This window comes from Trachinotus anak, unplaced genomic scaffold (genome assembly GCF_046630095.1).
Source record: "Trachinotus anak isolate AG129_WGS33_773 ecotype Australia unplaced genomic scaffold, CSIRO_AGI_Tana_v1 ptg000033l, whole genome shotgun sequence".
NCBI lineage: Eukaryota > Metazoa > Chordata > Actinopteri > Carangiformes > Carangidae > Trachinotus > Trachinotus anak.
In genome coordinates, this window is record NW_027273884.1 from 2,623,327 (window position 1) to 2,636,706 (window position 13,380).

The 13,380-nt window shown below is 41.3% G+C and overlaps 1 protein-coding gene across 1 annotated transcript; it reads right to left on the reverse strand.

Moving 5' to 3' along the window:
* Positions 1–5,351: 5,351 nt before the first annotated feature.
* Positions 5,352–12,349, reverse strand: calm1a (calmodulin 1a). Its single transcript, XM_071471200.1, has 6 exons — positions 12,222–12,349; positions 7,698–7,728; positions 7,407–7,550; positions 7,190–7,296; positions 6,859–6,994; positions 5,352–6,548 (listed from the first exon to the last, which is right to left on the reverse strand). The coding sequence occupies exons 1-6, from the start codon at positions 12,222–12,224 to the stop codon at positions 6,520–6,522; spliced, it is 450 nt and encodes a 149-aa protein (XP_071327301.1). The 5' UTR covers positions 12,225–12,349; the 3' UTR covers positions 5,352–6,519.
* Positions 12,350–13,380: the final 1,031 nt, after the last annotated feature.

The window sequence follows — 13,380 nt, forward strand, 5'->3', positions numbered from 1 at the left end:
TAATTATATATATGTATATATATATATATATATATATACATATATATATATATATATATATATATATATATATATATATATATATATTATATACAGTTGTGTTCAAAATAATAGCAGTCCAACATAACTCACCAGATCAATCACAGTTTTTGGTATAAATTACATTTCTACATTTTTACTAGTAGGTGTAGTAGAGTAATAAAAAACCAACAGACCCCACAGTCATGACATGCATGCTGCTGGTTCTGTGTAATTGAATCATTAATTGAAAGGGGCGTGTTCAAAATAATAGCAGTGTGGAGTTCAATTAGTGAGGTCATTCATTCTCAAAAACAGGTGTCAAACAGGTGGCCCTTATTTAAGGACGAAGGCAGCAAATGTTGTACGTGCTGGTTGTAGTGCGTTTCTCTCTGAAAATCTGAGTAAAATGGGTCGTTCCAGACATTGTTCAGAAGAACAGCGTACTTTGATTAAAAAGTTGATTGGAGAGGGGGAAACATATAAAGAAGTGCAGAAAATGACCGGCTGCTCAGCTAAAACAATCTCAAATGCTTTAAAATGGCAACCAAAACCAGAAAGACGTGGAAGAAAACTGAAAACTACCCTTCGGATCGATCAAAGAACAGCCAAAATGGCAAAGACTCAGCCAATGATCAGCTCCAGGGTGATCACAGAAGGTCTAAAGTTACCTGTGAGTAGTTACCTGTGGAAGCCAAGCTATCGGCAAAAAGCCCCCTCAAAGTCCCATTGTTGAAAAAAAAGACGTGCTGAAGAGGTTACAATTTGCAAAAGAACACACTGACTGGCCTAAAGAGAAATGGCACAATATTTTGTGGACTGATGAAAGCAAGATTGTTCTTTTTGGGTCTAGGGGCCGCAGGTAGTTTGTCAGATGACCCCTAAACACTGAATTCAAACCACAGTACACTGTGAAGACAGTGAAGCATGGTGGCACAAGCATCATGATCTTGGGATGTTTCTCATACTATGGTGTCGGGCCTATTTATCGCATACCAGGGATCATGGATCAATTTGAATACATCAAAATACTTGAAGAGGTCAAGTTGCCTTATGCCAACGACCCCAAACACACCAGTAAGGGAGCAGCATCTTTATTCCAGACCAACAAGATTAACGTTATGGAGTGGCCAGCACAATCCCCGGACCTTAATCCAATAGAAAACATGTGGGGTGACATCACAAATGCTGTTTCTGAGGCAAAACCAAGAAATGCAGAGGAATTGTGGAATGTAGTCCAGTCGTCCTGGGCTGGAATACCTGTCCACAGGTGCCAGAAGGTGGTCGACTCCATCCAACACAGATGTGAAGCAGTTCTCAGAAACAGTGGTTATACAACTCAATATTAGTTCAGTGATTCACAGGAAAGCTAAATCTTCAAGCAATTTTCAGTTTATACAGTAAATGTTTGAGTTTGTAAAGTAAAATGCAGACACTGCTATTTTTTTGAACAGCCTAATATTCATTTTCCATCACTTACTGTAAAGTAATAACACATTTGATAAAATTTTCTTCATGTTTTGATTTGGAAAAGATTGTGCAGTGTTCCCAATGCATTTGCGTGTATGGATATAAAAGCTATTATAAGGATTTTGAGCTTCACTCACTTTTTTAAACACACTGCTATTATTTTGAACACAACTGTATATTATATATATATAATATATACAAATTTATAGATAGAAATGTAACTCCATAAATTGGAACTGGCTAAAACTGAATGTCAATTCTGCTGCTGTTCATAAGGAGACTTATCCCTCAGAAGTTGTTAAAACCAGTGATTCTACTTGTGTGGGCTCTATTAGGGTTTATTTAATTTGGAAATGTCAAGTGTTGTCAATGTCAGGTTTTTATGACAGATCTACTTTCATAATTTACAGAATTTGTCACGGTATTTTCCTTAAATGAGAGAATGGGTTGATGTCTGTGATCGCAGGACAATTTCTGCTTGAATAATTTAATCATATTTACACATTTCATATACAAAACTCCAAAATTATATCCAAAATATAACCAGAAAAAACATTCACAGCTGCAGGGACATTCCTGGCTTTATAACCCATAGAAAATTATTCTAGGTTATATGGGCAAAATTATTCACTTATTCACATTCAACACTTAAGCCACATATTCTTCTGGCTCAATACACGCCCAGTTCCTTGGCCCAAGTCTGGCCCACATACAGCATGACTTTCTGGAAGTCATGTGTGCAATTGGTCCAGATGTGGAAGCAGCATCTGGGAGACTTGCTGTATGTGGGTCAGACTTGGGCTGAGGAACCAAGCATGTATTGAGCCGGAGGAAACACAATATGTGGCCCAAGTATTTTAATTCATTTAAATTTTTAATTTTAAGAAACATTTTGCTACCTTTGGCGTTAAAGTAAAAGCTTCTTCTCTCTATGCTGGTATGTTTTTGTATGGGGTAATGGTCTTTGTGTTGTGGAGTTTTTCTAACTTCTTTCATTATGATTGTTGGTGTCTGGATGGAGCCATCTTTATCCTCTGTAGGTAGGGTACCCAGAGTCTTATAGATAAGGATGCAGGGAACAGCATAACTAAGAGAGAGCTGCCCAAACCCAGTTCTAGTCAACAGTTATCTGAGTGAGGGAGAGGACAAGACACATAATATTAATGAGGTAAGAGCATGTGACAGTGTGGATTTTGGTGTCCAACAGCATCTTCACACATGAATATTTAGACTATGGTTTAACCTTATTTGGAGTGAGGTGCAGTAAAATATATATATATATATATATATATATGCACTACTCTGATTCACATGCTGACTGTGTACTGCTCATCATCTTCTCCTTGGTGCCGAGCTTACAATAAATACTTCTGCCTGAGACATCTGAACTCGTGGTGATGGTACTTCACAAACAGAGGGGCGGCATAAGGTGTTTTTGCTTCGGGCGGCAGGCGTGCATGTCCTGGTCCTGGTTGTTGGTGTGCTGTGCTACGTTGTCACAGGGCTTCGTGGCGCTGTTGCTCTGATTTCTTCCACTGCTACTGCACTGTTTAAACCAGCTGCAGGCTCTGGACCAGCAGTGGACCTTGGACTGGCCTCTGTTACTTTGGTGCAAGTTGTTGAATCAGGCAGATCAGTGGCACCAACACCTGCCAGTCAAGAGTTTAGTAACTGTGGGGTCCACATAAATCCTAAGAACAGGGTCTTGAGTATTCTTCAACTGTGATAGATCCTCATTTACTTTTTCTCTTTTTCCTTTAAGGTCACAGAAAGTTTAAACTTTTTATGGGCGTGCAAACACAAATCCTTAATCCCGTATTTCACCATAAGAAAAGACTGAGAAATATTCACAGAGCTTGTTGAACTGACGTTACCCCACAACAAAATGTAGAGGGGGCTGACCCTGAAGCCTTATTTCTCCTGTACTCTGGAAATATGTCAGTAGACACTATTGTAAAGGTGACTGATTATTTATAACTGGGAGTGCATTTGTATGTTGCTTACATTAATTTTTTTGTTTGTTTGGTTTTCTTTACATTTTTCCTATAGATAATTTTTATTGGCCTTTTTAACATAATTATGCAATAATAACTATCATAGAACATCAAAAGAAAACACTATATAACCAAAAAATAAAAAATAAAAAATGAAAGAAAGATCAGCAACAAAAAGGAACAACATAAGAATAACACATGAAGGGAGACACCCAGAACTATTTATGTATTAACTACAGTGGATTTAAAATAAAGCAATCGTCTTATGTGGTTTGGTGAATGAATGGATATATGGTTTTGTAAGAAAGTCAAAGAGAGAAGACATTTGTAAAAATAACTGCTAATATATTGAATATCTGCCTGATGAACCGGTTATGTCTCTCCTTCTCTCACGCACACACATACAAACACACACACACACACACACTCCCCGCACCTTCCTTCTGACTATCAGGTGAAAAACTGAAATATTTATGTGGGTGAACACTGAAGCCAGGAGTGGGGGATTGTGTATCTGTATGTCTGTCTGTGTATGAGTGTGTGTGCACGTGTGCCAAAATATGTAGTGTGCACATTTTCTGGGCATCATAGGATACACAAAATGTTTTTGAGATGAATCTGAGAAGAATGTGCAGAGAGAGGAGCCCGTTCATAACGTTGGAGTGGCAGCTCACTAATAGCTCACAGAAAGCAGTAAAATATATTAATACAGTTCAGACAGTTACGTAACCCCAGCTTATCTGTGTGTGTGTGTGTGTGTGTGTGAGATATATGGATAAATCTAACACCTCCTACACTTCTCCATCCCTCTGTCTTTCCTCTCTTCCTCGGTCTTCCCCTTCTCTGCCTGTCTGCCTCTCATCGATGCAGCAATCACAATCAGTAAATCTTATATTTCAGGTTCCAGTGGTACAAATATAAAGTGACACTGCAATAAATAAGCAGAGGCCTTTAATGTGTTTGTTAAAGCTCCAACTTTCAATCTTCAGCTGATAAAAAAAGGCAGAATATCAGCTTTTGAATCAGAGGACAGAGGGAGGTGTTGCAGGAGGAGAAATTTTACGAGTTTTAAGATGTGCTGTGAATCTGTCCTCATCCTCTTTTCATCCCTCGCTCTCCTCCTCTCCCTCAAGTCCTTGGTTTCTATTATTGTCTTTCAACCTCTTCATCTCTTCCCCCACTTGTCTCCTCTCTTGCTCTCTCCTCAAACTCCCACGGATTTCTGCTCCCTCTTTCACTTCCACCCATCCCATGCCTTGACTCTGTTGCCTAGCAACACCTCCTCATCTGCAGACAGACGTTCTCGAGGATCTGGTGAAGTCCTTCTTACACCCCTCCACACACACACACACACACACACACTTATTGCACCATTACATGAGTGAAAACATGTTGCCGTCTAGTCGTCACGGGGATACTGACATGAGTTGTGAACATACACCTTTGAAATAAGCAACTTTTATTTGCTTATCTGTTGCTCTGTAGGAAGTGCTGTTTTAATAGCTGTCACCAGGGTAAAAATAATTAGGGTAACCATGGTGACATGTTTGAATAGACGGACTTGTTCAGTATTACTTTATTCCTGACCATTATCTCATTTCTTCTTTTAATTTCCTATGCTGTACAATCACTCAGCTGCTATGCAAATGAAGTGTCTGATCCTCTACTAACTGCTCATCCAGGAGATTCCACAATGTTTTTAAGTGGGATTCAGTGTCTGTGCTTCCACTCTAATCTCAGTAAGACATCACATCCACTAAATAGCACAGATGAGTAATTTTAAAGTAGCAATTCCCCACAGAGTCAGTCTTCACTGAGAGAAGACAAAAGAACACACATAAGACAGACACAAAGAGCCGGTGCGAGATGTTAGTTCATGGTATTTTATTGGAAAAACAAAATGTAAAGACTAGCATGTACAACTTGGAATGCAGATCAACTGAACTGAACAGAACAGTTGGACTGGGCCGGGCCTCGCCGCACCCACACACACACACGCACACACGCAAACTCACACACAAACACAAGATAGAAATGCCGCAAAGCACCGACCCTGCCCCCACTAAACTGAAATTAACCCCCATAGAATGACACGCATGCAACGATTGAGGCAATATACTGTACCTGAGCAAGCTTCAGTGAGGAGTAACCACAGATTTTATTTACCCTAACTTCATTTTCATCGTTTGTAAATATCCACTTCTGCAAAAACTGATACTCATGATATTGTAATTGCCCCAAAAATTGCTTTTGTATATCATCACTTTTAAAGCCCACCCAACCCCTCCAAAAGTCTAGGACACACCCACTGCCCAAGGGGCTCAAATCTATGCCCCACCCAGGCTCCACCCTCAAAAAAGGTAAACACACAAAGGATAAAGCGAGTATCCTGACATGCCAGAAACACAGAATCTAAAATGAGTTCTTATTTATTCCATTTTAATATTTTTCTTAAAAATATCTCTGTCGTCACTGACTTAGGTAAGTAAACTGCAAAGGTTCTGCTGGTTCACTCACTCCCATCTATCTGTCACTTAACATCTCCCTCCTCCTCCTCTCAGTGGGTCCCAGACCAACCTGGGGCCCAATAACAGCCTTCTGCCACTGGGCTCTCAACAGTAACCCTTCTAAAGCTGCATGCATGAAGAACAGAAAAAAAAAGAAAACAGGAAGTTATAGAAGAAAGGCGATTGGCCAGCCCAAATAATTATCATGACATCAGGCAGATGGAACCAGAAAGCAGAGGAGCAGTGGCCAAATCAGCCGGCTGCAGAGAGGCTGCTTGGCTAAGGAGTTGAGATCTGATTGGGCAGCTCAGTGCTGGGGGGGCGGGGAATACAAGCCAGTACATGCAGTTTCATTTAGGTTTTTCTTTTTGTCTTTTACCTTTTTTGAGCTTGTTTATATGGACAGATTTTCAGTTTTCCAACATTCAGTTTAAGTTGTCTATACAGAACAGTATGAATAAATGTAGATTTTTGCAGTAAGAGGTAAGTGAAACATTTGACTGATTCTTTGTCTTTAATGGGAGCCCAGTTCATTTGGCGGTCATCATCTGAACAAATTCTGTGGGGAAGAAAAGAAAACAAACTCCCATCAGGAACAGTGTTGAACTTGTGTAACACAAATAAAAACTGTGGTTGATAAGACTACAATAACTAAAATAAACATTACTTCTGTCTATCATCAGTGTTTTTAAGATTAAATAAATTGGCTCTGTTCCATACACAGGAATTAGTCATAATAATTAATAATAAAAATGAATAATACTAATGGTGGAGGAGAGGATGTGTGTGTGTGTGCATCACTATGTGTTCATTGATGCAAAGGAACTATTAGTGTGGTCAAAATTTTTTAAGTCTTTGAGCGCCTGTACCTTCATAATTGACCTGTCCGTCTCCGTCAATGTCGGCTTCTCTGATCATCTCGTCTACTTCCTCATCTGTCAGCTTCTCTCCCAGGTTGGTCATCACATGACGCAGCTCTGCTGCACTAATGTAACCATTGCCATCCTGGACAAGAGACACACAAGTGGTCAGTTAAACACACAAACAACAACACAAGTCAGTCACAAATTCTACAGCAGTCAGCCATTTACAAATTAACATTAGTGCTAAACTGCTAATGAAAAAAAACACAGTACATTTAAGAAACGATTATTTTATCACCTTATGTTCACAAAACAAACAAAACGCACACAGACCTACCTTATCAAAGACCCTGAATGCCTCCCTGATCTCCTCCTCACTGTCAGTGTCCTTCATCTTCCTTGCCATCATCGTCAGGAACTCTGGGAAGTCAATAGTCCCGTTGCCTAGGAGAGAGAAGGTCAGATGTAAACGATAAATAAAACTCATAAATATTGATATGCAAAGTGAAGTTAACAAATAAATCCTTCCCCATATCAAGGGGGAGCTAGCATACCATCTGCATCCACCTCATTGATCATGTCCTGGAGTTCAGCCTCAGTTGGGTTTTGACCCAGTGACCTCATGACGGTGCCCAGCTCCTTAGTGGTGATGGTGCCATCTCCGTCCTTATCAAACAGGGAGAAGGCCTCCTTGAACTCTGGACAGGCACAAAGACAGGAGAGGACAAAAAAAAACAATACAGAGGTTAGAAAAAAATATTCGTAACAGCATGTATGTAAGCAGCTGTAAGAAAATCTGTGTTTAATCAAGATGGTAAAATTGTGTTTTTACATTGTCACCTTACCTGCAATTTGCTCCTCTGTTAGTTGGTCAGCCTGAAAAACAAAAACACAAAGAGGACACCATTTAAACAAGCAGTTGTCGGGTGTAATGAACAGCTGAACCATGAAGCATTTGAGATGAGAACCTGGCATGAAGTGCATTTTAAGATAAGCACAGAGTGATGAAACAATCAGACACATATTCATCTATTAACTTTGACCGACTGCCCGAGCACACTTACAATAACATCAGCTCAAAGCAAAATATTTTCCACTGCTAAGCACCACCACACACCATTCCAAAAACCCTGACAGTAAAGGCTGTTTTTGGGTATGCGCACGTCATACATGAACACCTGTACAACACCAAGTGATGCTACAAGGTCTGGTGAGCTCATTCATTCTTTGTGCATATCTGCGTTACAACCTTAATGTCGCCAAAGTGGATATCTGTGAGGTCTGCCACAAGCTTCACTGCTTTTGGTTCTGGTTTTTTTGCATCTCTGCCTCCACCTCCTCTTCCTCCTCCATCCAACCTTAACCCACTTCCTCCTCTGCGCTGCTTCAGATCTACAGCTCTTCCTTCTGCACCCCCCTTAGTTACTCCTGTTTTGATGCTGAGGCCATCCAGTGCCCCTCGCACCATCACCAAGCCTTCAGCCAGGCACTCTGCCCGCTTGCTGTTCTGGATGCCCTGTTTTTTAACCTCGGCCAGCTCGGCCTTGGCTCTCTGCAGGCAGTTTCTCAGGTCCTGCATCTCTCGGACCAGGCTGTCCATGCGGCTGGATGATGTGTCCATCAGCATCTGTAGGAAGGCTCTGTAGTTCCTCTCCTGCTGCTGGATGAGCTCCTTGTAGTAGTGTTGTTGCTCATCCAACAGGTCATAGATGGTGGACAGGCTCACCAGCTCATCCTCTGCTGGGTACAGAGCCACTTTCTTAGGCAGCATGATGAGGGAAGGATGGTAAGAAAGGCAGGAATTATGTCTTAGCATGGGAGGAATGACTGGATGAAAAAAATTATGGCCAGACATCTATCAGTTGGTGCTGATTGGTAAAACAGATCAAAGGAGACACAGATGAATGATAGATTTTACCATCTCTCTGAATAGTTAAATAACTGTATGGATGAACTTGAGTAAACAAGATAGATGGATGCTTTTCAGTCCTGGACAAGTAGATAGTTGAATGAACGCATGAATGGTGATCAGATGACTGGATAATTGCAGGACTTGTCTTTCAGTCCTTCCACAGTGAATAGATGGATGTATAGATGACAGATGTTTCCACAGTCCTTCTGTTCTTCTGAAGTGGCAAAGGTCAGCAGAATCGCACTAACCTGGCGATGTCTCCCTCTTCAGCGTAGCTGGATGACGAGTTGATGGAATAGTTGGTCCTCCTGTTGATGTTTGCCTGGTTACACGTCGATCTGTCTGTCTATCTCTCAATAAATCTGTCTGCGTACCTGTCCATCTTTCTTTCTGTCCTTGCGTCTTGCAGTACTGTGAGTGTGCTTGACCAGACACTGCCCTTCCCTGGCTCCATCTGACTCCAACTGGGTGAAACTTTGGAGAACACTACTCCCTGTACCTCCATGTCAAAGTCTGTGTGTGTGTGTGTGTGTGTGTGTGTGTGTGTGTGTGTGTGTGTGTGTGTGTGTGTATGTGTGTGTGTGTGTCAGCTTAGCCATGACAGCCAGAGGCTTAGCTGTCTGTCCGTCTGTCCATCTCTCCAGCAGATTTACAGGAAAGATCGATAAACAGATGAAGTGTCCACCTCCTGCAGTAGTTCAACACATGAAGCGCCTTCAACAGATTGACAGAGAAAGAGTGAGAGTGTGTGTGTGTGTGTGTGGCCGTATGTGTGGCCAGGAGGCCAGGCCAGAGGAGGTCATCCAAATCTGTCAGGAAAATTGATTTGAGGTGTGTGAGAGTAACAGTGTCCAGACCAGGGGGAGGTCACAAGGGTTTTGTGTGCGTCTATATGCATGTGTTAATCTGTGTCCTGTCATCTCACTGCTACAGTTGCAGCTCCTAGGGAGGATCAGTTGGCTGGACATCTGACCTCCTAGACTGCATCACTGGTCACACCAAATGGACCCCTTTGACAGGGCCCCTGTCCACACAGTTACAACAGTTTCTGTGAGTGACATACTGCTATCCCCCAGGATTTTGAAACAAAATGTTTCACCCACAAAGTATTAGTACTGTCAAGCAATAATAATGAAGCTTTCATAATTTGGCTGATGATAATGACAGTGATGATGCGCATGTGTGTGTGTGTGTGTGCTCTAGCGATGCTTAACAAGCTGCTAACCCCTCTAACATCCAGGCCAAATTCCTCTCAAGCCACGGCAACGCCTGGCAATAGCAACCACATACCTGTTGCGAGTGTAACATGCAGGCCCTGTAATTTACTTTAACAGCACCCATGGACAGTATCAAGAAATTTAGGGCGAAAATGGGACTCAAGAGTTTTATTAAAATGTACTGATTCCAACATATCTACTAAATAAATTAATAATAATTACAGATTAAATTAAATAGTAATTTAAATGTCTCCTGAAAAACAACTCTGACCCATTTGATGTAATCACTGCACTAAAAAATCTGTGGTAATGCAGAGCAATTTGCAGATGGGTGACTGTGCACACTGTGGTGAACAAAGCTGACTGTGAGAACATAACAATGCCCATTTTGTTTCCCCTATATTGTCGCTTCAAGCAGGATGATGATGAACACATCAGATTCACACTCAAGCAGTAAGATGACTCACATGACAAGTCCTTCTGCTTTAAACAAATCCCACAAATGTAAAGGAACCGTGCGAACTGCAACAGTGATGCAACAGACTACTTCGTACTTCCTGTGTCATACTTTGCCAACCCTGTAGCTATAGCAAATACAAAACAATCATGTACATAGGCAGTTACAGAAATTCATGCTACAGAAGGCTGCGGGGGACCATTTTGAAATCATTTCCAAATCTTAATATGACCATTCAAATGAAAAGACAACACGTTCAGCCTCCAGTCACTGTGAAAACTAAACAGACTACTTCAAGATTCAGATGTAATTTGACACAAATATTACCAACTGCTATGAGGAAAAGAAAAGAAAAAAACAACTATCAACACGAATTAAAGTGACATCTTGCTGCAGCATTTGTTAAAAGGATATTTTCATAGTTGATATAGTTTGAAGTGAAGGGCAAAGAGACCCAAGTCCTATGATGTGTTCAGCAGATCGCATCTGTCAAACAAGGTCTGTGCCCATTTAAGACTTAATGTAGCCTGACGAAAAGGTCCACTATACCATATAATCGTTTTTTCCACATGACAAAGCACTACAAGACGAGTGTGTAAATGTATGTAATTCCCTTCATAAGTCCTAAACTACAGAGCAGAACTAATGTATGATGCTACCATGACTATTCCAGCAATGACTATTGGGCATTCATGGATAAACAAACCAGATTTCACATTTGTGCAGACAGTTCTGCACCAGAAATGGGAGGAAAACATTTCTGCTGTGTAACTGTTTGAGATTGTTGATATAATTTTTTTTTTTTAATTTTCTTGTTGCTTGCAATGTTTAGATGGATTTCTTCTACCATCAACAATCAGTACTCACTAAATATGACCTGAAACAAGCTGACTGTCAGCAGCGTGTTCAAATGACCGGTTTTACAGTAGCAAGCATATATCTGTATATTACGTGGTGAAGTGGCCACATACATGTGTTTCACCATATGCTCTGACCTAATTGGACCTGTCAGCTGTTAACACTGCAGTTTTTTTTTTAAACCCTGATTACATATTGTACTTCTTTGATGTCTTGTATCAATAACTATGAAGCTGCGAAAATATATCGCCCTGTATAGATACTATCAGAAGGACGATAATATTTTAGAGCTGAAGTAGCAGAAACTGGCGATCTGTCTGTACCCCACAACACCTCACCCATCAGTCTTTTTCCTGGCTGACTGTCTACTGTAAATCTCACTGGTCATCTCATTTCGGTGCAACACCGGCATCAAAATTGCAGTGTTAAGATTCAACACTAACCACTGCGCTTTCAGCATCACTCCAGAAACAAACTTAACGTTGGTCTTGAAGGGAAAATATGTAGCTGACTGATGTTACAGCTGTCAGCTACCGGAAAATCACTCATTGGGGGTGTAACGTTAGCTGTGATGCTAACACTGGCAGCAAACCGAACCGCCACAACTACTGCCAATATGTGGCCACTTGTAATAGGTAGTACACGAATGGCTAATATTAACCACAGTTATGATTTCAGCAGCTGTAACGTGATAAGCTTCTCGCCCGGCGCTATGTGTCGCCGCCAGTGTTAACAGCTAGTTAGCTAGCTAACGCAAAGGTGCTGCCGAGTCCTTTCTACCCGCGCTGTCTGCAAGGGAGGCTTCGGTTTGTTTCAATAAAAACGAATATCCGAGATAAACTTAAGACCCCCTGTCTGGCATTCAGTCAACTCCACACAATTTCAAGTCGCACACATCGCAAACCAAGGCTGACTCAATACTCACCATGTCTGAGTTTGAAACGTCGGTCCGCTAACGCCACCGGAGAGAGGAAATGGACGGTTGCCACTGAGTAAGGGAGGCTGGAGGCGGGCAGGCAAGACGGAGCACCGCTGTAAGGCTCGGTGTATTCCTCCGCGCTGAGGAGCCCTGTGCTCAGGCGGTGAGCCGTCCTCACGCCTTCAGGGTCTCTACACGCGTGTGTGCGCACACGCACTTCCACGGACGTGTTTGCTCTATGCTTGGTCGTTTTTTACATTAAGAAAGTTGTCACTGTTTAGATAGAGAGGCAGGTACAGGTGCAATGAACAGTTTTGATGTAAAATTGTTGTCATGCTGTTCGCGGCCATAGTAACTATGAAGGAGGCCACAGGGCCGCACTCTGCTGTCAGGGACCAGCTTCAGTCCAACGCCCTCTGTGCGATACATGCTCTGCACTCAGAGTGCTGCAGGGATTATCATCCTGGTTCCCTCAGCTAAAAGCCAGTTACATTTTTACACTTTGGATAACTGCAGAAAATAATCTCTGTGACAGACAAAACTTTATGACTCTTCACAAATGAACACCACTTTTCTGAAGCATATACAATTGCTAGAAGTGAAAAAGCTAAACTTCCAACTTGTGGTGTGATTTAGTGTGCTTATACCTCTTCTATAAAGGCCTTCCCTCTCACAAAGTAACTAATAGTTTGCAAAAGTGCTAGAATAAACACAGCAAGGCTGTCAAAGTAGACTGCGGAGTGGATCTATTTTTGTGCTCAGAATGATGACATTTAACGTCCCTGACCTCTGTAGTCTCATGTAGGTTCTTATTAGCAACTGACCTTTTTAAAGATAGGTAAAAGTGTTGTGTTAACCCCAGACCTTATTTCAGTCGTCTAACTTAAGACCCATTCAAAAAACTCATTGACTTTGGGACGAGGTAACCAGAAGTGCTAAAATGCTAATTTATTTCCATGTTTTAGGACTCACTCCTGCAGCAATACTTAGTCTGTGCTAGTTTGTGATTAACTTAAATGAAATTTCATTAGAAATTTGCAAAAAAAATTAAAATAAAATAAGAATGCTAATGAAACAAGATTTTGATACAAGGTGCTGGTAAAAGACATGTCCAAAAATGAGCTTATACTACATGTCCTGGCTCCATTGATATTGTACTTTAATG

Bases quoted from the DNA above. Each gene is read 5' to 3' on its own strand.
- calm1a (XM_071471200.1), bottom strand. The intron at 6,995-7,189 runs GTAGGTCTGTGT...TCTCTTGTCCAG, and splicing joins CATTCAGGGTCTTTGATAAG to GATGGCAATGGTTACATTAG. The intron at 6,549-6,858 runs GTACAGGCGCTC...TCTTCCCCACAG, and splicing joins CGGACAGGTCAATTATGAAG to AATTTGTTCAGATGATGACC.